The sequence below is a fragment of the Lutjanus erythropterus genome, chromosome 22, assembly GCF_056507025.1.
Source record: "Lutjanus erythropterus isolate fLutEry1 chromosome 22, fLutEry1.hap2, whole genome shotgun sequence".
In the NCBI taxonomy this organism is placed as follows: Eukaryota; Metazoa; Chordata; class Actinopteri; order Lutjaniformes; family Lutjanidae; genus Lutjanus; species Lutjanus erythropterus.
In genome coordinates this window covers 8,390,430-8,415,660 of record NC_139338.1, presented here as the reverse complement: position 1 = coordinate 8,415,660, position 25,231 = coordinate 8,390,430, and the positions used below count along the sequence as shown (strand labels likewise).

General features: G+C 39.6%; 1 protein-coding gene across 2 annotated transcripts; it reads right to left on the bottom strand.

Moving 5' to 3' along the window:
- Positions 1–789: 789 nt before the first annotated feature.
- slc13a4 (solute carrier family 13 member 4) lies at positions 790–24,802 on the bottom strand. Of its 2 annotated transcripts, none has more exons than XM_084710774.1 (16): positions 24,297–24,802; positions 14,661–14,789; positions 10,760–10,896; positions 10,333–10,508; positions 10,040–10,103; positions 8,432–8,471; positions 8,233–8,319; positions 7,907–8,091; positions 5,091–5,210; positions 4,780–4,881; positions 4,421–4,522; positions 4,043–4,158; positions 3,001–3,116; positions 2,362–2,579; positions 1,259–1,398; positions 790–963 (listed from the first exon to the last, which is right to left on the bottom strand). In XM_084710774.1, the coding sequence occupies exons 1-16, from the start codon at positions 24,417–24,419 to the stop codon at positions 872–874; spliced, it is 1,947 nt and encodes a 648-aa protein (XP_084566900.1). In that variant the 5' UTR covers positions 24,420–24,802; the 3' UTR covers positions 790–871. The 2 variants fall into 2 exon arrangements, with proteins under 2 accessions (XP_084566900.1, XP_084566899.1); XM_084710773.1 differs by having other exon boundaries at positions 1,259–1,396; positions 2,418–2,579.
- Between the last annotated feature and the right edge of the window lie 429 nt (positions 24,803–25,231).

The following is a 25,231-nucleotide window of genomic DNA, read 5'->3' as shown; positions in this document are numbered from 1 at the left end:
AAATAATGAGAGAATTTCTCAAAAGAATGACTAAGTAACTCAAAATAATAATAATCAGAAACCTTTTCAATATAATAAGTTAGCATCTTAAAATAATAAATTATTATCTCAATATAACATGTCTCTCAAACTATCAAAATAAATAGTATAGTAATAGTATCTCAAAATGAGAACATTTTCTCAAAATAATAATAAACCTTTTCAAAATTTTCTCATTATTGTGAAATATGAAGTCATTATTTGGGGAGATTTTCTTATTATTTCGAGATGAGGTTTCAAAAAGCAATTCATTACTTTGAGATACCAATTTATTATTTCAAAACTGGTTTCTCGTTAAACTTACAGGATCTTTTTTATTTTGGCATAAATGGTCTTCCATAGAAAAACTTATCATTGTATCTATTATAAATCAAAAACAAAATCTGTTCTTTTTTTAATTATATTCTCTTTGATTTCATGAAAATATAATCTCCATCAAATTTTGTTAACAGAAGTAAAGAAAATAAGTTTTTGCTGGAGGTCAGAGCTCACACACAGTGGCCACTTTGACAAAGGCATTCTGCCTTCCTCATAAAGCCCCCTTTTGGCCAAAAAATATATAATTCTAATAATTCTATCTCAGCAACAGGTAATGTTTTTCTCACTCCTCTTCTTCTCCTCCTTCCCTCCATCCTTCCTTCTCCTTCAGGTCCAGTTCAATCAGTCTAAGAAAAGGCTTAGCAAGACGGTCCTCTTGACACATGTCATTTTCTTGTTGTCTTTCCTCACAGAAGCACTGCCCCGTCTCTTTCTCTCTTTCAGAAAGAAAAACCACCAGAGCGGTGGTTATAAGGTCCCAGTGACGTTCCTGGCCACTGCCCAGGCTGGGAACTCAGTCAGGTTGAAGAGGGGAACGCCCCACGTGGTGATGGCCAACATCACCACCGCCACGCCGATCAGGTTCACCCCAAAGCCTGCTTTCACCTGGAGAAGAGGAGGAGGGAAAGGAAATGAAAAAAACAATGTGCTAATATGAAAAAAAGTTGAGTTGTAAGCATTCATGTGTTTGAAAATAAATATTAATTAATTAATAATAATAATTAATAATAAATATTAATGGTTTTGGTTCACCAAGAGTTAAAGAAAAATCTTCATTCCTCAGATTACATAATACAACTTTGACACATTGTACTTTTGAGCCTTTTGATGCTGCAGGTGCAGAAGGAGCATGTGACTTTGTGTGTGTTTGTGAGTGAGAGTGTGTGTGAGAGTGTCGTACCATGTCGCTGATCTGCACGTGGCCGTAACTGAAGACAATGGCATTGGGGGGGTTCCCCACTGGAAGCATGACCCCGAATGACACACACATGGTGGACGGGATCAAAGTGTGGAGGGGGTTGATGTGCAGCGTCTCCGACTGGACGGAGGGACGGAGGCGAAGAAGATCAAAGATAAAGAAAGGGAGAAGAAAGGAGAGACAGAGAGATATGGTAAATAATGCGGAAAAGGGAAGGAAAAAAATAAGAAGGAGGTGAAGAAGGAGATGAATGGAGAGCATCAGGAACAGGGGAAAGGTCACGAGTTAAAAACTGCTTTCATAGGCTTATTTACATCCTCAGAGCATTTACACTAACACAGAAGTGAGGGACATGAACACTCCCTTCTATCACATGTACATGATATTAGCTTTCCCTGTGAGCAAACTGAAACCAAACCAATAGTCCACATGAGGAAAGTAAAGTTCATGAGGTGATGCTGTTATTTGAATTTATGCATGAAGCAAAGCATTGCAACTTCATTGATTATTTAACTGTGCTTTCTCTGAAGAGTTTCCTCTGTCCTGTCAAGTTTTAAATCTATAGATTTTAGTTTTGCTATTTAAAATTCCCATGACATTTGCTGCAGTGACCAGTTAAGATTGGGTATCATTTTTTCGAGTACACATCTAAACATTTTGAGCCCATTCAGCAGCCAGTAGCAACTGAAGTGTAGGAAACAGCTAGCCTGGCTCTGTCCAAAGGTAACAAAATCCACCTACAGCACTTCTTAAGCTCATTAATTAACAAGTTAAATCTTGCATGTTAAATTAATCCAAAAACCAAAGTGTTACGACAAGTTGCAATTTCACAGTTATGCATAGATTAAACAAAGAAGATAAAACGTGTCAATCAGTAAGCTTTGGAGGTGTTGGTAGGTTGATTAAGTTACTTGTGGTCTACTTTCAGTCTTTATGCTAAGCTAAGCTAACAGGTACAGCTTGGAGCTTCAAACTGAATGAACAGACATGAGAGTGATATCAGTCTTCTCATCTGACTCTCACTGTTGCGTGCATTCTTCACATTAAGTTTGTTTTATGAATTTAGTCTGTATTTTGTCAGTGCCTTTTTTCTCCACTTTGGTGTCTCCCAGCTAAGTGTGTCAGGGAGTGTGTGTCGTACCAGTGCAGACAGGATGGGCAGGAAGACGGTGAGGGTTGCTGGGTTGGAAGCGAACTCCGTGACCGCAGACACCAGCAGGCAGGCCAGCAGGGTGACGGCCCAGGGAGGAAGACCACTCATGGGCTCCAGCTGTCTGCCAATCCACACTGACAGGCCTGACACCTGCACACACACACACATGCATACAGACAAACCACGTGTGAGCATGCTCAAATGGTCAGTCTCTCACCCTGAAGCTGCACTCATCCACCTAAATCTAAAAGACTTTAGGTCAAAGCAGCAGATCCAAGTTGTGTAGACAGACAGCAACAGATGAGAGCTATTAAATGAGAAATTAACTTGTTTCTACAAAGCCTTTATATTTGATCCATCACCATCATTATTTTAATGCTCGTTGTTTCAATGATTACGTTTTCTTTGTCACTGAAACTATGTCTACAGCATTACATTACCTATCCAGACACCTGCCTGACCTTCATGAGATGATAACCTTAAGTTAATCTTGAATATAAAAATGGCTCCTAACTCCCAACTTACTCCTAAGATGGTTCAGTACTAACACATACAAACATGTCCAAAGTACCTTGCAACCAGCTGCCAGTGCATAGCCTCCTCCCACCAGGATGACGATCTCCCATGGCATCAGTCTCTGGAAGTCTTTCCAGGTTATCATGGGAGCCAGCGGGTCATCGTCTTCATCTGATGGTTTAAAACCACAGAAAATATATCAATACAGCTGGAATGCTAATGGTAATGCTAAATTATCAAACATAAAGGACTTTAAGAATTAACGACCCAATAAATAAAGAGACTTATTTATTACCAGAGTTGTTGAAGCAGTACATTTATATAAAATGTACTGTTATATTACATTTGGCAAAAAAGTCATAGCCAAATTGTTGAGGATAATTCTGTCCAGTTTATGTCTTTACCTCTCTGTGTCTTAAACATCAGAAGTTGTAAAAAGGTGGATGGCTTGCAGCTGTTTGCATGCCTGAACCTCATCTGTGTTTCTTATAGGTTATGGTGTTTAGAGGTTCGTGCAGGAATAAAACAGATGCTGAGCGGCACAGAAAAATACAATAAATGTCACACTTTTGCAAACTTCCAAACCAGATTTTTTTTCAAAACTGCTGCACAACCATGGAAAACAACACTGTGTATTTTCTTACAGCAGAGGTTTCTCTGACCCGGTGAACCTGCAGCATACAAGCAGCAAACCAACATGCACAGGCAGGTAACACAGACAGGAGCTTGTTGAAACAACAGCTGTTTGCAGCACGGCAACAAGACTGTGTGAGATTGTCTAACTTTTTGGGAAGAATATTATATTGGTTTTGGCTTATGAACTGACGTGGAAAATGATATCTCTCTGTCATGTTTAAGCCAAAAATGAATTGAGATGATGAATAGAGTGGACCACACCATCCACAATGTGATGTTTGCACAATCAAACACATGAATGGTAACTGACACTGATTTGCAGTGCTGAACAACTTCACTGACCTCCTTTACATTATCTGATATGTTAAATCCCACCCGTCTGGTGCCCTGAGGAGATTAACTGAATGTAGTACAGCTCTATAAAAAAAATATCTCAGGTTAGACAAGTTCACAGTCCTGACCTGTGTTTCCATAGCTGGAAGAGGAAGATGAGGAGGAGAAGGGCCGCCTGGCAGGGATGAGGAACAGCAGGAAACCCAGAAGGACAGAGACGGTCGCATCAGTCCTGTAGCCTTTCCTGAGAGAGAAAACACCCACATATGACATATAGTACAGATATAAAAGATGCAGAAGAAGAAGAGATAAAAACTTCAAGTTCACCACAAAGTTCTTCTGGTTCTGATTCTACAAGCAAACTTACAGTGTCTCTGTTCTTTTTGTCTGTGCGACTGTGTGTGTTCATGTATCTCTTAGTGACAAACACACACCTGTCTGATCACCAACGCTTGTTCATTATGACACCAACTGCGGCATTGTGTTGCAACATTATGCATACGCACTTCTCAAAGAGAGATGTCCAGCCGGGCACAAATCCAGGCTCCCTGGTGAACCACAGCAGAGTCATCAGGATGAAGAAAACGCCCGTCACCACCTCTGGGTAGCTGGAACACACACATAAAAACCACAAAGGCATGTGAGCAACAATTACACGAATGATAACATCATTGTGCCACGATGTCGTGTCTGGGTGTGTGACACACACGCACACAGGTTGCTGCCAAATGTCTTCAGTTGTCCATTTGAACATTAAATCCTCCAGTTGGATTGAATAATTGCATGTATTCCCATACAAATTCAGAAAACTGTTATTTTTTTTTAAATATCTTTCAATAAAGCAGACAAATACACACACACACACCTGATCGGTCCCAGTTTTGCATACTCCTCATGGATCCTCTTCTCTGACATCATCTCTCTCCTGGTTTTGCGTTTCTTACTCAACGAGCATGTTTCCCTGAAGCTGAACACACAAAAACGCACACACAATAACAACAACATCAACCACATGGTAACTCCAACAGCGTCATGGCTCATCGCTGTACAGACGGCGAGATTATCATGAGTCTATAATGATAAGATGCATGTAGGATACACACACTAACATAATCACATATTAGGTTACATCTGTAAAATACACACCCAAACACACACGCGCACACACACACTCACTTGCAGCCCAGGAACAGGAAGTGCAGCCAGAGCCAGGTGAGGACCAGCATGATGATGGCGATGGGGAAGCTGAAGATGAACCACGTCCCAAAGTTTATCACCTTTGCATCTGGATAACGACTGGAAAGACAAAGAGAGCAAGGGGGAGCATTAGGTTGTTAACTTTGAACACTTATTTGATAAAATGATGGCTAGAAATGGCTTTTGCAACAGGATGGAAGAGATGGGATATGTGGGCTCACCTTCATAAAATACTGTATATTGGTTAAATACTACACAGTGTCTTTAAAGGCAGAGTCTCGTGACCACTGACACCACTGTACTGATAAAAATGGCACCTTATTAGAGTCTAAAATGATTTTTCCTCATCAGCTGCCTACGATGACTCTGCCCAGCTCTGATGTGTTTGCTTTGACTGACAGATGTTGTCATTCCCATCTGCTTATCTGTGCAGCAGCACAGCTGAATCTCCACTGATGAGAGGTGAGTCAGTGTGAGCATCACCTCTGTGTCGTGACAGTAAACCCAGCTGGAATAACCACGGTATGACACGGTTTATTGAACACGGAATTGGGGTCAAAGAGAGTGGAAATATTGTATATTAACAATTTGTTGACATTTACATTTAAAATATGTAATGGAGGCAGGATATTTTACAGTTTCACAATAAACTTTAATGTCCAAATAATATCAGGATACTGAAACAGTAAACTTTTACTGGTATTTTTAATAATTACAAATAACTATGACTAAAAAATAGAAATAGAGAAAAATACAGGTATATTAAACCTGAAACAGATCAAATATACATAAAATGCTGTCTATAAAACAACAAATAAAAACAAATGGAATTAAGTTCTGTTTAAAAAAAAAAAAAAGTTTTCATATCAGCACATATTTGCTGATGTAGACTGATAGCTGTTATAGGCCTGTGAACTGATATATCAGTCAGGTTCCACTAGAAAGTGCTACAGTATTTTGCACACCCAGTTTCTAAATGATATACAGTAACTTCAACCTGTAATCTTAACAGTAAACGCATCTTTCCAAATTACCCCTTTGAGGGATGAAGCAGAAGAGAAGCAGTAGTAGAAGTAGTAATAATGTTATCCACTAAATTATTGTGTGTCAGCATCTGTCAGTGATTTAATGCTACTGCCACTACTTTCTGTACAGTTTGTGTATTTCCTCGAAAGCTGCACTTTATATACAGCAGGAGCCACAAGGGTCACTGACTTGACTGTCAGTGTGAGGCACGATGAGAGATGTTTGCACAGATGAAAGTCAAGCTTCTAATGAAAAAATGTATGGTCTGTACCAAACGGTTGTCAGTGAAGTGTTTCTGTGTTCCTTCATTTTCAGTCCACTTTCAGCTCTAACTGAGCACACAGATGTGCAGGTGATGAAATGTGTTTGCTCAGACGTGCTTCACTGAGTTCACTAATGTATGGACACTGAGTAGGGTAAAGGTGACAATAATATTCAGAGATGATGATAATGTGTTGCTGCAGAAACAACTCTGCCATCCCTTCAATAATCCTCAGTGATCCAGCATCATCAGGATGTTTGTTTCAGTTGATTTATATATATATATATATATAAAAAAAGATTAAATAAAAACAACACACTGTGAGAGAAGCACAAGGAGAAAATCTGGGGACACATAAAATTTCTAATTACAGTAAAACGATAAAATAAATATTAGCCTAAAGAAGAAAAGTAAACAAAATAAGAATTTCAAAAGTAACTTTAACTTTAAATCTACATTAACAGATTATTATTTTATTTTTTTTATTTTTTGGGGGGGGGCACAACATGCTGTAAACACAACATTGACATATAGTCACCTTAGAAAGTTGGTATGATGAACATGCTAACAAACATACATCAGACAAAATACATGCAGTATTTTTTTTCAAACAATGCTTAACTTTATCAATTAATAAACTGCTCAGTTTTGACTGTTTATCAGAACCTTTTTACTGCCTGTTGCTGCTGGACACAAGACTAATGAGAGCAATGAGACTGAACCAAAAAATTGAATCCAAAAAAGCTCAAAAGGACTCAACAGGAAACTACAGAGTTGGGCAGTAAGTCAGGGTATCAAAATATCAATTGCAGACTAAAAGCAACGGCCAAGTTGATCACTTGGCCTTGTCATACAAATGTGGACTTGTTGCAGGCAAAGACTTGGACCAACTGACCTGAACACACACACTCACACACACTTACACATAAACATATACACATAAACACACATACCAACCTTACAGAAGTTGTTCTCAGGCTATTTGACTAAAATTTGAATACAATTTTAAAAGTAAAATTTTGGGGGATTTTCACATTCACAGCTTGGATTAGTTGCTGGTTCTGTTAGCATCACCTCAGGATTACAACTACTAGTGCACCCGCAAAACCCACACACTCACACTGAATCAAAACCTGACCTTTGTCCAACAAGCTGCGACATGAAGGAGGCCATTCTGCCGGGCTTACTGCTGCGGCTGGAGGAAATCGGCTCTGTCAGGGCTGTAGAGGCTGATTAGTTTGATCTCAGACCCTGCTTGCCCCCCAAACACTGAGTTAACATGAATGGTTTCAGTCCGACCAGCACGGCAGCCAAGAAATCAATCAAGCTGTAAATGTGCTTGAAAGTTGAGATGCTGTCTACAGGCCTCCTGAGCTAATACCAAACCAAAATATGTGTCTGCTACCAATTTTTAAAGCTGCTTAAATATTTCTCTTCACTGTCAACAGATGGATGGAAGGTTTTCAAGTCATTACACAAGTCAGTGTGTGTAAGCATGTGCACCTACGTGTTAAACTGTTCGGCAAAGATGAGGTTGGTTGACGTGCCGGTGATGGTGATGAGACCGCCGATTGTGGCGGCATAGGTGATGCTGAGTGACAGGCATTTACAGATCATGTGATCCCTCTTGGTGGGATACTGGGAGTCTCTCCTGGCCTTCACCCGCTTCACATTTGGGATTTCAATGGCAACCTAAGAGAGAATAAAGAATGAATACTTTTACTGGCGTTCACTGACCGTAACTGGTAAGGGAGTAGGAAATGCTCCTCATTCTTGTTTCAGCAAACTTCCTCCTCTTTCACCTCTAATAATCTATGCGAGTGTGTTCCTAACCTGTGGCAGATGTCCATTGGTGTGTCTGATGAACTCCTGGTTAGAGAGTGGCTTTAGACCCAAACCATTTGCCTCCCCACTCTGGACCTGAGAACAAGAGAAAAAGACCTCACTTAGAGTATAAAGATTTTTCTGATGCTCTACTGCTGATTATTTGACTTCTGTCTACTTGGCAAAAAAAAGCCTTTACAGGTCTCACCTCACTTAGTGTAGAGAGCTCCTGTTTAGTGCAGGCATTGCTGGAGAGAGAAGAACTGGGGTTAACAATAATCAGAGGTGTGGACTCAAGTAAGTCACATATTTGACTTTAGACTCAACTTGACAAAATCAAAAGACTTGCAACTTGGCTTTGATTTAACACCAACGACTTGTGACTTGACTTGGACTTGAGCCTTCCACAAAGACCAAATTAAAAGCTCTGTTATTTAAAATCATTCTCAGCAAGACCACATTGATTTAGATCCACCAATCCAACAGCATCCAATCATGTTGCAGGAGAGAGCCATGAATGTGACGTTATGTTACTGAGCTCCAGTTGGAAAAAATTACACCAAAGAATTTTGTTCAAGTACAAAAACTATGCTGTGGTCAACAAAAAATGACTTGCAGTATGAAAAACGTGCTGGTCAAAAACTAGAGACGGAGATGCAACAACTTCCAACTTCATACGACATGCAGGATGCACAAAGAACAGTAAGTTGAAGCTAATATTAATATAATTAGTGAATGAATGCCTTACCTAAACAGCGAAGTAACTTTACAAATCAATTTGGAACTTTGGAATTTGGAACTTGAGTGCAAAGACTTGAAACAATAATTTAATCCTACCTCTGCTAATAATATTTATAATCAAAGGTGCAATGCCATTGTTCCAACAGTCCATTATTTCAAACCCTAATAGTCTGAAAAATGTCCCACTGGACCTAAAGCCCATTTGTCTGACAGACGCTCATTGCTCCAAAGGTCCATTACTCTAAAAACACACTTTTTCCTATAGTTGTTAACCCTAACCACTCTAACAACCTGTGTGACAGGGGCACCTCTCATGATGTTAATCAAACAAATTGGTCTGCAACAGAAAATTTCTTGAAATGCCGTCTGGTGTGGGGCCAGAAAGATGGCCTGCTAGGGAAAAACCACAGACGATTCATCAAAATGGACAGAACCGGCAGTACAACAGGGATAGTGTATATTTTCGTAGCAATGGGGCTCCAGAGCACCAGTTCTTTGTTATCAGGGTAATAAGCTGTTGGACAAAAGGGCTTTTGGTCCAATGAGACATTATTTTAACTGTTGGGCTGTCAAGGCAATGGGCAGTCACCTACTCAAAGGCATGAGACAGTATTGCTGAAAAGCTATGTGCAGACAGTCATTTGATTTGATGATTTAAAATCTGCAATTTGCAATCTGCGATTTGCAGGTGGCATAGAGGTACAATATTCAACTCAGTACTCAGCCACAGCAGACATATCACAAATCTCATGACATCGTTGTCAGATTAGGTTGCCAGTCTGCGGAAACTGCAGTGATCAAAGCCAAATGCAACATCACGGGTTGAATCTAAATCTTTTGCCAAAGCTAATTTGCAAAATGTAGTTTGAAGTATGCTGCCAGCCTCATGTCCTCCCAGTGAAACTCATCAGTGGGGAAAGGAAATGTGTGTGAGTCCACTGCACTGTCTCCAGGCCAACTGTTGAAATGTTAGCAGTGACAAGGTCTGTGGTGCTTCCTGGGAATCACTGGGTATTGCCAATGAGAAAAAGAATATGAGGAGGATTATAAAAAAAATTATATCATTGATGTTTACCTGTCATTGCGATACAGCAGCTCTAACTTGTTTTTGTCCAGGTTCTCTTCTTTGTCTGAAACAGCTGCAGACAACAACATTCATCATAAATGTGTAACAGAGGAACTATTGGTGGCATTTCCAAAGAGAGGCTGTTCTGCTACAGGTGGACCCACAACCCATTTGGATTTGTCGAACCACTGCTGCACATCACCCCATTTTTCTACCTTCACAGTGTAGTGTGAGTGTTGGTAGAAGCACTGCTATCAACATCCATCTAATGTCTAGGGTTTTAGTGACAGAGCCATACGTACTGCCTTCATCCTCGGTGGCCTCGGCGGTTTCTGAGTCATTGTGGCTGTCTGCCAGGCCAGTGCAGATCAGCTGCTGCAGGACGGCCTCGGCTATGGGCATCACCATGGCTGTGGTGGACGTGTTGCTGAGCCACATGGACAGAAACACTGTGCAGCACATGAAGCCCAGCACCAACCTGGGTGAGAAAGACTGTTAGTTTATGTTCTCCTTCTTTTTCTTAATACACATTTTTTTAAATTGGCTTGGCTGTTTTCTTCTCCCTCCTTAGTTATGGACTTGCAGCCAGATTTGTGACAAGTAGGTGCTCATCCAGGAAGAGCCTCTTGCCACTTGTCCATTTTACAACAGGTTTTAGTGTTTATATTTGTGTGTATGAACAGTTTTACTGGATGTGTGAGTGTGTGTGTTTGTTGGTGCGCTGCTCACATGCCAGGCTTGGCGCCTGCGATCATCACCATGCGCAAAGCGATTCGTTTGTGCAGGTTCCACTTCTCTATGGAGGCTGCCAGGCAAATGACTCCCATCAGCAGCAGAGTGGTGTCTTTACAATACTCTGCTGCCACCTAAACACACAAAAAGCCAAAAGTTAAAATAGAAGTTTATGCAATTTCCTTTGTCATAAATTATGTCTGATGGCACAAGGCTAAATTGAGGAAAAAAAGAACAGTGTGAGATCTAAGGAGACAGGAGGAGTGACGCAGACCTTTTGCTTTTCCCTCCTTCACCCACTTCCCTACTTCCCCCTCCTTCTTTTGGATCAACACTTACAGTTTGCCATTTGTTCTTTTTAATCTGCTCCACTTCCCACCCACAGGGTTCACGGCCTCACAATGTTGTATAAGTCCGTGTCTCCTCACCTTTTACCTAAAACCTGCTGCACTTCCTCCTGCTGGACATTTTTGCACATGGCTCCTTCTCAATATCTCTTTTTCTGTCATTTCCATGTACTCAAAGAACCACCGCTGGGGTTCTAAATTAAGTTCCGGAGATATTGTTGTACCGCCAAAAAATTCCTCCTCGTGGGGTGCGCATGGGAGAAGTTGTGCCAGAAAGGACTTTCTAACATGTGGTTAAAAGTCTTTTTCAACCCAAACCATGATCTTTTTCTCAGTTTAACATGTAGTTCTCATGCCTAAATCTAACCAAACTACACCAGAAAACATAAAATAAGAATCAAGTCCAATTAAGTCCAAAAATAATTAGTAATCAATAAACTTCAGTCTCCCAGGTTGAAATTATATGCTTCATCTACCACAGCCTGCTCCTGATTTGGGCTTTGTCACTCTGTAACATGACTTCCTAAAGCCTTTCTCTAAGAAAGCTTTCTGACAGGAAGGATTTCTGGCAGAAAGTCTTGGAGCATAACTCTTCCATGTGCTCAGGGAGCAGTACTTTCGAGTAAGTACAGGAACATTGGGAATGATGGGGAGAGTGGTCATTTCTGATTGGTCAAGTACTTGCACCATTTTATGTCAGCTACCTTTTTTTTTAATAGTTTATTTTTTGATCATTGTGCCTCGACACCTCAACATGGAGTTACAGAATAGATCCTTATGCTGAGGACGATGCCTGTCTGTCGCTTTATGTGGCATCATTGTCACTGAATAGTCGTGCAAAAATGACGTGCTGTCATTTTTTCATACCTCAGCACACTAATTTTAAAATCCTAATCTTCACAGGTGGAAATGCAGAAAACAGGCTGACAGACACTTTGGCTTCCTTGAAAAGTTGTTCTGAGACCAACAGTTCCAGGTACTTTGGATGGAAATGAGGCTTTATATTTTAAATTAGAGAAGTAGTAAGCTCTAACAGTTTCTTGATAATTCTAAAATATTGAAATGCTCACTGATGACTAATACAGAGGTGAGACACAAGTTCCAGGTGTGACAAAGAGTAAAAGCTGTGGTACACATTAGAGCCCCACAAATATATCGGTTGGCTGATATTGGCTTATCACAGCTATATCTACAATCTATAATTGGTATCAATGTATATGTTGTTTGAAAAACAGTGAAGGAATTGAGAAAGTAAGTGACCCCTTACATGTTCTCAAATATCAGATTTCAGATTACATTTTTTATAATATTTCTTTAAAAATGGTGTTTTGCTGCATATTATTATTATTATTTGATATCGGAAATATTCGTATCGGCATCTGCCCCAAAAATCAAGTCTTAGTCAGGCCTTCGTATACATAAAAAGTACAATATACAGACTGTCGTCTGTAACTTACACTTCACTGACTCAGTGTCAGTGATACATTTAGAAACTTTGTTAATCAGCTCTTATATACAGTCGATTTATAGCCAACAATCAGTAGTAATTTCATGGTGATTTCCAATCAGTTTCAGCATTATATCTTTGGTCTTTAGAGGAACTCAGCAGACTTGATTCTTTATAAAATAACAAACCAGATTAAATATGTACCTAAGTTTTTACTGATGCTTACAGTGAGTGAACATGTACAGAGCGTGATAGCAGATAAGTCAACTTTAGCTGCATGTGCTATACACAGTAATGTGTCATGCAGGCATCCTGCCACTACTCACCAGTGGGTTTGTTTGGGAAATAGGGGTGTCACGGGAGACTGGGAGAACCATAATAGACTAAAAATGTTGCATAAAGCTCTGCTGGCATATTTAGCGAACACCATTACAAGAGGCTTACAGCTGCGTTAACAGGCAGCTTTTTGTCAAGTGTTTGTCAATGCGATTTGGTCACATGAGGTGTACAGCTCACTTTTTATGTAATGCTGATAAGAAAGGTGAGGAAGAGGGGGGCGAGTTTAATGGAGAGGAAACTTGTGTTACTAGTACAAAAAAGAAGTAGTTGTCAGCTGTCATCAACAGTCAGACCAATCAGATTTTAAGAGGGCGGAGCAACAAACCTGGCAGTGGTGCTGATGATTGGTAAAGTGTTTGAGTGGCTGAGTGTAGACACACTTGAAAGAACACTGAGGAACATCAGTGGCATAATGATGAGTAGCAGGTTAATGGGATTTTCTACACACTCCATAAAGTCATGGCTAATAAAACCTTTAGTGATGACGCCCCTGGCTTACTCTGACACATTAAACGATAAATAACACCGCATCATAACTCCCTAATGAAAACTTATGTGCATCAATGAAACCTTCCACATGCATAGAGATCTTAGTGTTGCGTGCTGTTCAGAGCACAGAAAGGCCTTTCACCCATTTTCCTCCTGATCTGGACTTACTGTACATCAGCATATACAGCAATCTGATCAGCTGACTCTGACTACCAGCACAGTAATACGGCATCACAACCAGACATCCTGGAATTCACCATAGTCCTGCTGGTTTCCTGCATTATTGCTAAGTCCTGCATGATTTACCGCTTGCCCTAAATAATGTGAAAAATAAAGTCTCAGTTGAGTTGACACAGTAACAGAGACCTTGTTTCCTGTTCATATAGTTATTCTACTCAAAATGTAAGTTAACTTTCTTATAGAAAATCAGAGATGTGATGAAAAGTATGTAGGAAACACTTCTGTAAGTACACCATGTAAACAAACTCATTTCAGCACAGGCTTATCTAGATTGAGGTCAGTAGAGTTCATTATTGTTTATATACTGTATACACACCTACTATACAATATGGTAGCAACTTTCTACCTCAAATAACTTCAGAATTTGCTGTTTACAAGGTAATTTCTAACCACACTGTTTCCAGAAAATATCTATCTATAGATCGATAGAGGGAAGCGATAAAATTTGTATCTGACCATCAAAGATTAATGTAGATATACATCCAACTCTGCAACCTCACAAACTCTTTTAGTTCATTCTTTCCAGCTGCCATTTTTTTTAGCGAAAAAGCTAAATCACATAGTAAAATAAAACACATAGTGAGCTAGTTAGCAAGACATTTTTAATTTAAGTTGGTGGAAACCAAAATTGAGCTAAAACAGCCGTGAACAATGGACATAAATGCGTCAGGTTGAAAGAAACACAACTCAGAATGTATGCTAATGTTGCTCTGTGTCTGCTTGATGTGTGATAAAATATCAGTGGTATGTGTCTGTCAGCATGTTTTGATCTTCTGTCCTCAGCTCATGGTGTCCAAAACAGAACCCAAAATAGCTAACACAGTTTTTCATTTTGTAATTTTCAGTTATAGCATGCTAGCTCTGCTAACAAGTATGGACCAGGTTATAAAGAATTAATATAAGATATAGACTATGTGACTCTTTGTCTAACTAAACTGACTGTTATAGTTAGCGCCATAACTGCATAGCATCCTTCCCTTTACCTCTTAGCTTAGCTTCCACACAAACAGACAGCTAACGATAGACAGACACTCACCTCGCTGGACTTCAGCACCCCAAAGAGTGGGTAAAGGAAAGCAGGTACCAGAGCGGCAGCACCCAAGGGAACAGCCTCAGACACCCAGTAGACCGCCGTCACCATCAGCACGTACGCGCAGCATGCTTCCTGTGAGAGGGAAAACACGAATAAGACACAGGTACTTCATTTTAAACCACACCACAGTAGGGAGACCTTAGCAACAGCTAGCTAGCATAGTTAAGCATAAATTCTGGAAGCAGGGGCAAATAGCTAGCCTGGCTCTGCCCAGAGGTTCAAAAAATAAGCCTACTAGCACCTATGACACCTGTTTGACAGCAGCCATTTTTTTAGGCGGGCAAACACAGGTGTTACCAATGATACTAATTAAGGTTCTGATACATACAGGTCAAACAGAGTCAGAGTGCTGCTGTTGTGCTTGTTGGCTCACTGGCTGAAGCAGGACCTTAATTAGCATCATTGCTAAAACCTGTTTACCCTGCACATGAGTACAACTGCTGTATTTGTATTTATTTATTTATTTGTTTATTTATTGTAGTTTCCCTTACCCTTAATGCTATGCTAAATTAACCATCTCCTGGTGACAAAGCCATGTCTATATCAGGGCTGGCCAAAGCGGGGCCTGGGGGCCACAATTGGCCTGTTATAGGGTTCAATTTGGCCCACCAGATGTTTCTAGCATATAACAACTGAAAATGAATAATTAATTGAATTATAACATAAATCACTGTTTATTTATTTTATGTTAATAATCCTCTTTAAGTATTAGGATAATTATTATTCATTATTCAACTTTTTCACTTTGAGCAGGAATTCAGTCGATCAAGAGAACTTGAGGTCCTAGTGCCATATTTCATTAACATAGTTCATTAACTATACAACACAATGGGTGTTTGCTTTTGGCACATGGCCCACTGTTGAGTTTCAGTTTTGGCACTATTGTAATAGACACTGATAAATTACAGTATCTATTCAGTCTCACGTATGCACCTAAAAATGCTTTCCTACACTTTTTCATATTTACCATATTATTGTCATTACATCATAATATTTGAAGTTTTTGTCAGATTAGTATGATGCGTGTCCTTTGGAGTGACAGAGGGGAGTGTGGATTATACTCAGAGTCCAACTGAGCTTCACAAAGGCACTCATCTCTCTCACACACACAAAAACACACACACTGATGTTGCACTAGTCTGGTTATGGTTATATAATATCGACACACCAGCCACTGCTCTGTGGCAACCCCAGAGGGCTTAGTGACAGGCTCTCCGACCTTAAAAATTCTCGTGACATTTTACAAAGACCTTATGAAAAATTTCATCAACCTTTTACATTTAATCCCAGATTCAGTATAATAATAATAATAATAATAAGATAATAATAATAAAAGGATAACCTGAGTCAAGGAAATATCATGGACATGGACACACACAGCACTGTTAGAAATGCTGCTGCTGCACATGCTTTTACCTGCTTTTAATGTAATATATGGATACAGTTTGTTACTTGTTCATTTGCCCCCCACAAGTAGCCTTTTAAACATATGAAGTTCCCGCTGCGTGAGCTTGTTGTACTTTTACGTAAGAGGAACATTCAGTATAACATCTTGCCCGTAACAGGTCAGTTAATCTCTAATTAATAACCACAGAGTGGGGTGAATTAGCAGCAGGGCTCCAGGATGAAATGTGTTCAGGCCTGTTCAGACCCCAAAGTTATTGAAACCACAGACTTTACAGAAATGACTTACTCTAATATGATAAATCACCTGCCAAATTTGTTACATAGGCCAACTTTAAGATAATCCGCTGCATACAGTTCAAATTAAATATACCTGTAAGTTATAAAATTTTCATGTACATTTTCATGGACACTAAAAGGTACATAAACTTGAACTTTCACTTTCTGTTCTAAAAAGCCACTATTATAAATGTGATCTAATGAAGCTTTTCAGAAAAAAATGCCTATAGGAAATGTACATGTTAATAACACAGACAATTTTTGGTGATGGCATCTCCAAAAAACTGTGGGCTGACACAACCAATCCATTAACCTGCACTGTGGGAGGAAGCCGGAGCACCCTGAGAGAACCCACGCAGACACTCTGCACAGAAAGGTTGCCCTCAATTAGCTATTTTTCTGGTCTTACACCAATTTCAAGGGATGTTACTGCTTCAGACAAACTTCACATGTCAGAATAAAATCTTGAGTTTATCCTCAGTTGGTGTGCACCCCCTTCACTCGAGTCATTAGATGCAGGCTGCTCAAACCCTAACCCTACTTCTAACTAACAACTGTAGGGAGAGTGTTTTTGAAGCAATGGATGTTTGGTTTCAGGATCATGGACAGTCATGCATGGGACATTTTCAAGGGTACTAGAGTTTTTGGAATAATAGGCCATCGGAACCATGGGCAGTCCCCATCATGCTCACAATGTTCATCATCTAAGTTTAGCACGTGAGCAGGCTCATATTTGTTTATTAGCACCATTGCTGGTGAGAATGTCAGTTCTGCAGGTATTAGGATTCATCATCTGGGAAACATGACCGTCTGTCCAGAATTTCATGGCAATTCATCTGATAGTTGTTGAGATATTTTGGTTCAGACAAGTCGTGGACCGACCAACTGACCATCGCTAAAGCTATCTATGCTGCTACCGTGGCTAAAAACTGTCTTAGTCCTAACCAACACTGGCTACAACACAATTAATAAATTCACGTTCACAACAAAAAACTGTGATGGGAGCAAATATATGTTCCCAAGGTCCTAAGAGTGTATGTTCCATTATATACTGTACAGAGCTGTAGAACATAGGTGCCTGGGAACATAGGACCCTGGGAGAACACATATGTAGAACAGGGTAACATAGGGCCCTGGGAACATAAGTCCCTTTGTCATGTTCCCATATGTGCCATGTAAATCTGGTGTTCCTGGGAACATGGAACCACAGGAATGATGCTGATAGACCAAAAGAGACACAGGAAGAAGTTCAAATTGGAATTTTAGAGCTAACTTCAGGTAGGTTGATACTGCTTTAGCATTGGTTTGGCTTTCATTGCACAGGCTGTCACTCTAAAGCCATGACCTCTGCTTCTTTTAGATACTTTACTGTAGATTTAATTTGGCAAGAGGTATCTAAGAAAGACCTTTAAACAAAAGACAAATTATTCATAATCTAAACAAACTGCAGTTGAGTTTAATCTAATCAGCGTGTCTGTCTCAACCTTCAGGAAACATGAGGTAACTGAGGAGCCTGATAAAAAGATAAAGAGTTTGATGTTCTGATCTGTTGTTCACACCGACAAGGCTGAAAAGAGGAAAAGAGAGTTGTCATAGGGGACCTAACAATAAACGAACAGATAAAATGAGACAAAGATAACTGAGTAAATACACAGGGTGATGATCTGATTCAGCAGCTCAGTCACTGATCATTGACTATTGATGTCTGTTTATCAGAAGATAACTGCCACACAGGAACTGCAGCCTCAATCAGATCCTCAAACCCTCATCGGTGCTTCTTTTTCTTTGTTCTAGTTTTGCAAGTTAAAGCCAAAGTGCTGGGTAAGCACTAAGGCAGGAACCACTGGGCAGCTGATGCAACCTCTGTGATACCGAGACTTTATGCTGAGACGTGTCAGGGAGCCGACATCAATACATGCTGGTATGCTGATGGAGGAAAGCGTGTGTTTGCTCTGAAGTCAGGCCTGATTTCAAAGAGGGTTTCCATGCAAGAATAAGCAGGTTAAAAGTGATGTAACCAGTAATTATTTGTGAAAATGTTGTATTGATTTTCAGCTTCTTTTAGGTGTTGACATTCAGAGCTGAACTATTACTAATATTTTAGGGAAATAGTGGCAACAGCTGCTTGAGGTATTCTTTTTTTTTTTTTGTAAATCTAGGCAAAAGTTCACTTGATTTTTGGAGACTGCAAAAGAATGTGATGCTGGAGTGCCTGAGGTGAAATGGACAGTCTTTGTGTGTGACTGTGTGTGTGTGACTGTGTGTGTGTCTCAGCAGGCTGCACTACATCAGCACTTCAAAGGCTTTGAGATTTGAGCCTTAATGGAGCTTTCTGGAACAATTCCATCTTTCCTATGACTTTCAATGTCATACTGACAAAATCTGATTAAAACAATAAATACATTCACAATATACAATTCTGTGGGATAAAAAAAAATGCATAATCAAGTTCTTCATTATCCAGCAATTTAATTTTCAGATAAATGCATGACTCTGATACAATAGCTGCATTAGAATTTTTTTGTAATACTAACAGCAAGAAGGCTATTTTTTTCCACATTGCCTTTCTATGCTAATGCCTACAGGGTGTATAAGCATTGCAACTCACTCAATGCAACACAGCTCTTTCTAAGCTCCACTAATCACATTTCAGAATTAAAATCGACTCACACTCTATTTATTGACAACGGACATACAATTATTCTTCTAAGAATAATTTTTTTTGTCACTTTTATTGTCAGTTCGACTGCATAGACACAGACATGCAACTGAGGTTCTTGACTGGGACTGATGAGAGGCGTCTCAACCACCGAGCCACAGAACTTCACGTGCATATAGCAAAACTTCTGCTGCCATTTTCCCCTCTGCTAATATACCTCCTTCACAAAATTCTGACCCCTGATGAAGATAAGCCACCACACAGAATACAGTTATAAAATTATTAGCATGTGCTCGTAAAAACAGAGAATGTTGGGAAAGCAACTGGATAATATGGGAAATGTGACTGCTTGAAGGAATCTAGTGGACATTTGAAGTGCAGTGGAGAAGTGTCACATCCAGTAGACATTCAGATACTTGAGTTTTTGAACCAAGCATTTCATCAGTGAGGCATTTAGCTGCTTTGTTGCTGATATAATATCAGTTTGATTGTCAGGTGACAGTAATATTTGCTCAACTAACCATCAATGGTTTAATCAAGTGTAGAAAGAAACATTTAGACACAGGTCTACATGAGGGTCTAGTATATCAGAGGGACATTTTCCTCAAACCCTGACGACTACAGCTGACAGATCAATTTTGTCTCAACATGTAACAGAAGTCCATTGATTGTTTCATCAGCTGCCTGTTATCTGTGGACAGTGTAGGAGATAATTGGTATTTAGAGGGACTCCTGATAGGAAAATTATGTCACAGCAGAAACCAATATTCACTACTCCAATCAGCACAGGGCTAATGAGCATTTAAAGTGACAGATAACACACACTCATACAACCATGCAGACACACATCATTACTTCCATTACTTCAGAGGACATTACACTGGGTTAAATTCGTTTTCTAGAGACTTATCCGAGCCCTGCTCATAACCATCATAACTCTGAGGTCTTCACCCTGAAATTTAATGATTTAGATCATGTGGGTTTGCATTTTGTCACCAAAATAAGTCCCCAAAATGTAACTGTGTAAACAGATTTATGTCCCCACAGCATGAGTAATACACGTCCACACACACTCAGACACAATCTGTTTTACACCAATATATGCAGACACAAAGATATGCACACAAAACCAGTATAACAAAAATAAAAATCAAGTGTGATTTATTATAACCATACTGCAAAATAGCTTTTATTGGAAGCTTTTATTTAGACCTGCACATCTGCCTAAAAGTAGTGAAGGTACATCTACAGATGCAGATGTGGATTTACCACAGATTTAGATGTGGTTTGTCAGATCATGCATGAAGAGCCCAGCGTAGCCTACCAGTGTAACTTGTAACCTGTGTAGCATGCTAGCAGCTCCATGTGGCTGTACAGAGATCCTACTATTTAATTTTGGTATACAGCTTCCAGTTATTGTAGGAATGCAAAATGACACAAACATGACTCTGATGAGCACTGAGGGTATCTGCCGTTTGCTTTGACTGTCTGTTGAGTCTCTCTCCCTGTCTCTCTGACCTGGTCTGACTGCATCCAGCAGATGTTCTGTCCCGCTGCAGCTGGACACAGTACCGCTCCAAACACACACACAAACACACGCGCACACTCTCGCTGTGAACCCCCGCCACATTCTTGACACAGTCTGGGGTCCCTGGTGTCGTAAGGAAGCCACGTGGGGGCCAAAATCCAGCGTGGTGGTAGGTTGATTATATAACTTAATTGCTTGGATTGTTTCTTTCTTTTTCTTTGTAGTGAAGTTTTTGTTCTCTTGTTCTTTCTTGGCCTCATCCTGCGCCACCTACTCCTGCCAAACATCCACCGGTCCTGACATAACAGCAAGGCTCCTGGGCGACAACGTGATTGGCTGATGGACAACTTGTAAGCACACAACAATCCCTTTGAATGTTAATGATGTTTTAAGAAATGCAAATAGCTGTGACGCACAAGAGCTCATTTATGACACATACTGTGCGACACATACCTGTGGTGGCAGGTGTGTACTATTATTGTTTGAGATGGGGGTTGTTTAGCACCTAACTTATTTAGCTAAAAACATGAATAAAAACTAATATGAATGTTGTGTTAATGAACATGTGACCTGTCATGTTAGTTTAGCCTATATGTTTAAACTTTAATCTTGTATGTCATATGCAATTTTGTGCCACTAAAAACAATATGACCATTTGTTAAGATGTTTAGCTCATAACGAGTAGGAAATAAAAGATCTGCTGAATGTCTGCATCTTTTCATATTGTTTTAAAGTACACAAATTACATGAACTAAAAGGATCTTTTTGTGTGTGACACAAATTTGTGCCTTTCATGAATTAAATTAAACAGCATGAGGCATCAGCATCTCTGAAAAGTTAATACCCCACAATCTTTGAAAAATTTTGAAAAAGCATTTCCAAATTCTGCTATTTTTAACAAAAATGATCATGTTACATTTTGTGCTATTTTGTATGGAAGTACAAAATAAAAGAAACACCATTTACCATATATACTTAATTTTGGGGATTTCCCAACACATTATCACACCTAAACAACACAATAGGATCTTTTCCACTGACTCCGAAAATATTGTGAAATCGCTGCAGTTTGGTTAGTTTTAAGCACCAAAACTACTTGGTCACATTTATGAAAAAATCATGATGTGGGAGAAATAAGTACGTCAGTTATTGTTGCTGTCGAGCAGAAAACATACGTCCAAAACCGTCACTTTTCAGGAAATTGAAAAAAAACCTGTGTCAAAGTTAGTAGCACTAGTTGACACCTTTCAATGGTTAAATATGTGTAAAACCCACAGACAGAAGGGACAAAGGGTGACTAATAGCACTGATTAATAAAAAAAAAGTGAAAACATGGAGATAGGAGGTAGAACAGAAGTCGAATGTATTACCTAAGCTAACTTGAAAGTTTAAAAAAGTCAACAATCACTTTTTATGGATGTGGTCGACCCACCCCATCTACCCCGACCTCCCCCCTACATAGACTTTGTCTCTGTTTATACTACGTCACCTTATGTCCTCCTTTCCACCCGTCACAATTACTACGGCCACCAGAGGTTGCCGCCTAACAATAAAGGTAAATACAGGTCTAACTTGTATTTCTATCATCTTTATTCGGCTTAGGAAAAAGAGCCGGAAAAAAGTTTTAAAAATTTGAGCAACAGACAGAATATTATTTCCAGATGGTTAAAAGAGTCTTACAGGATTCTGGAAATCTGTTCTGAACAGCTGCAAGAGTTATTAAACCACCTTCTGGGTTTTTCATAGACCAAAGAGACAGCATATTTATTTTTCAGAGGTACGGACAATTAGCATTCAAATTAAACTGGGGCTAAAGTGGACCATTTAGGTTACCGACGACAGAAAAACATTCTGAAAGGACAGTTTGAAGCTTGAATCTGGGTTTTCAGTCAGTTACAGACAAGCTTTCCTCAGGACATGATCATTTCGCATCATTTAATTTGGCACAAGAGCACAAATGAGGGAGTTTTAGCTTACTACAGACATTTGACCAGAAAAATCACATGGGTCTGAGCCTAAACATGATCCTGTCCTTCTTCCAAAATCCTACATACAACTGTTCTGAGTCTGGAACTCCAAATAATGATAATATGATATGAATGAGACAACATGTTTTTGACATCATATACAATTCTCATCTCAGCTGACATTTCTACACATTATCACCCATCAGCAAACCTTTATATAACTATGTTATTTAGTTTTAAAGGTAGTGTCTGTGTCTTGGAAACATGGCAACAAATTTCAAAATTCAAACAGATGAATTATTGTTAGGATTGGATTCATGCAGATTGAGATAATCCCATTATTTTCTATGCAATTTCATTGAGAAGTTATCTAAAAGCATGAGCTACGAGGCAGAATCAGACCGATTTCTCCTCCTTTTCAGCGGCTCTCACAGCGAACAATTCAACTGAACATGAGCCTACATGAGTATCAAGTTGTTCACTCTTCTCTCGCCCCCCCCCCCCCCCCCCCCCCCCCCTCTCACTGATCTCCATCTCATCAACATGTCGCGACATCTCCTCTCCACACACACGGCTCAGCTGATGATCGAGACAGCTCAGGACAAGCATTCATCAAAACAGAGGACAGTGTGCCTTTTGATTGATTCTCTCCCTCTCTCCTTACAGACACACACACACACAGGCACACACACTGAAATCCCATCATCCCACTACAGCTGTTAGGAGCAACCAGGAGGAAGATCAAGAGATGAACTGGATGTTTTGATTGCTGTATCTGTCTCATGTTTTTGAGGTATTTATAAGGTTTGTTGATATATTTAAAACGACTAACTAAATAACTTTATTTGAAATAAAAAACACAACATTGTTATAAGCGGCATGTACAGCACTTAAATGTATATTGTAAACCTAGTTTTTGCTATGCTTGTGATATCTCTGGCATATAAATACAGGAACAGTGTGCGTATGGTTTGTAAGCCCTTCCTGTACACACTAGTCCATTAATCACCTATAATATTCTTAAAAGACCACGTGGTTTCTTTTTGTTAAGTGTATCTATGGTACTCAATAATTTACAGGCTTTGTCACAGTTATGTGTTCTTAATTTTGAATATAATAGCCATAAATTTCTCTTAAAGTAACAAGTAGTGTAACAGCTTTAGTTTGTCCTATTTACCTGCAAACTCCCACTAATTCCACCACAAAAGTGTAGTGTGCTTTTACTTTGAAAAATTCGACTTTCTGGAAGAAACTAACTTTCTGTTTCTTTGCTGTTAATAAAAAGATTACATATTTTGCTTGCACTATGAACACTATGAAAGTTTTGCATTTTATTTTGAAAATGATAACTTTCTAGCAGAGGATAACTCTTTCTATACTTATATATATATATATATAAATAAAATAAATATATATATATTTATTTTTTATTTTTTTTTAAACATTTTGTTTCGCTTGTACTCACCATAAAATTGTAATGTGCTCCCATTTAGAGGATAAACTCTCTGTTCTATGCTTATAATAAAAAAAAATAAATCACATTTTATTTTTCTCGTACTCACTCAAACATTAACATGCTCTCATTTATAGTCTATAGTTCTTAGCCTAACTCTGATTTTGCTTGTACTCACTATAAAATTCTAATGTGCTTTTATATTGAAAATCGCCATTTTCTGACAGATGTTAACTTTCTGCTTCTATGCTTAGAATTTTTTTTAAATGATATTTTTGTGTGTACTCACGCTGGTGGGGTGGATGAGCGGTAGGGGAAGCAGGGACAGCGGGATGAACACCACAAGGATCAGCTTCCTCGCCTTCCACAGCTTCCTGAACAGATCCATCCTGGCTGCGGCCTCTAGCCTCATGGGTGACCAGGGGCTCTGGGTCGGAGCGGCCACAATTCAGCAGAACCGGGTGTGAGAGTCACAAACCGGCCGACGGGGAAAGTCTCGAACCGCCGACCGACCGTGGAGGGCTGGAGGAAGAAGGAGTAGGAGGAGGGAAACAGTCTCTGCTGGGCGCGCGTAAAGTTCTGATCTGGCTGTGCGCTTTTACGCACAGACCGTGGCCGCCGGTGACCGAACCTGTGTGTGACTCTGTGAGGTGAGTGAACCTGTCTGAACTTACTTTTTCTAATCTGAGTTTTACTTCCACCGTGTTTAACTCTGGGGCCATGCACGACTACGCAGAAGTCCCTCTCCTCTCCTCTGCTCTCCTCCTCTGTGCGTTTGATGCTGTGCTCAGTATCAGGTGAAGTTGCTGCCACTTTTATCAGCCTGGATAGGTATGCTAATTAATCACGAGATTGCCCCACCCTCTCTGGCTGTGTTTCGACCAATCAGGGATGAAAGTTTGCACAAGGGCATGGGCGCGTGGATGCAGAGATTTTTGTCTGTTCAGGGGAATAAAATGGAGCTAAAAGGAAATACTGTGGGACTTAATACGTCTCTAGAATAGAGATGCTGGATAAGAACACAATTTATAAGTATGTTATAAGGCATACATTATAAATATACTAATAAAAATACCAATTATTAGTAATAAAGGGAACCGGTAACTAATAATTAGAACTAGTTAAAATGAAAATGTCAAAATTCAGAGTAACACACACTTCCACAAAAAACTATTGAAATGCCTTTAAATAAAATACAAGTTTCCAGCATTGCTATAATTTATC

Excerpts from the sequence above, each read along its gene's own strand:
- slc13a4 (XM_084710774.1), bottom strand. The coding sequence starts at position 24,419 with ATGAGGCTAGAGGCCGCAGCCAGGATGGATCTGTTCAGGAAGCTGTGG. Across the intron at positions 8,092-8,232 it reads CCAATGGACATCTGCCACAG|GTTGCCATTGAAATCCCAAA; the intron begins GTTAGGAACACA and ends ATTCTCTCTTAG. Across the intron at positions 5,211-7,906 it reads TTTGCCGAACAGTTTAACAC|TCGTTATCCAGATGCAAAGG; the intron begins GTAGGTGCACAT and ends TTGTCTTTCCAG.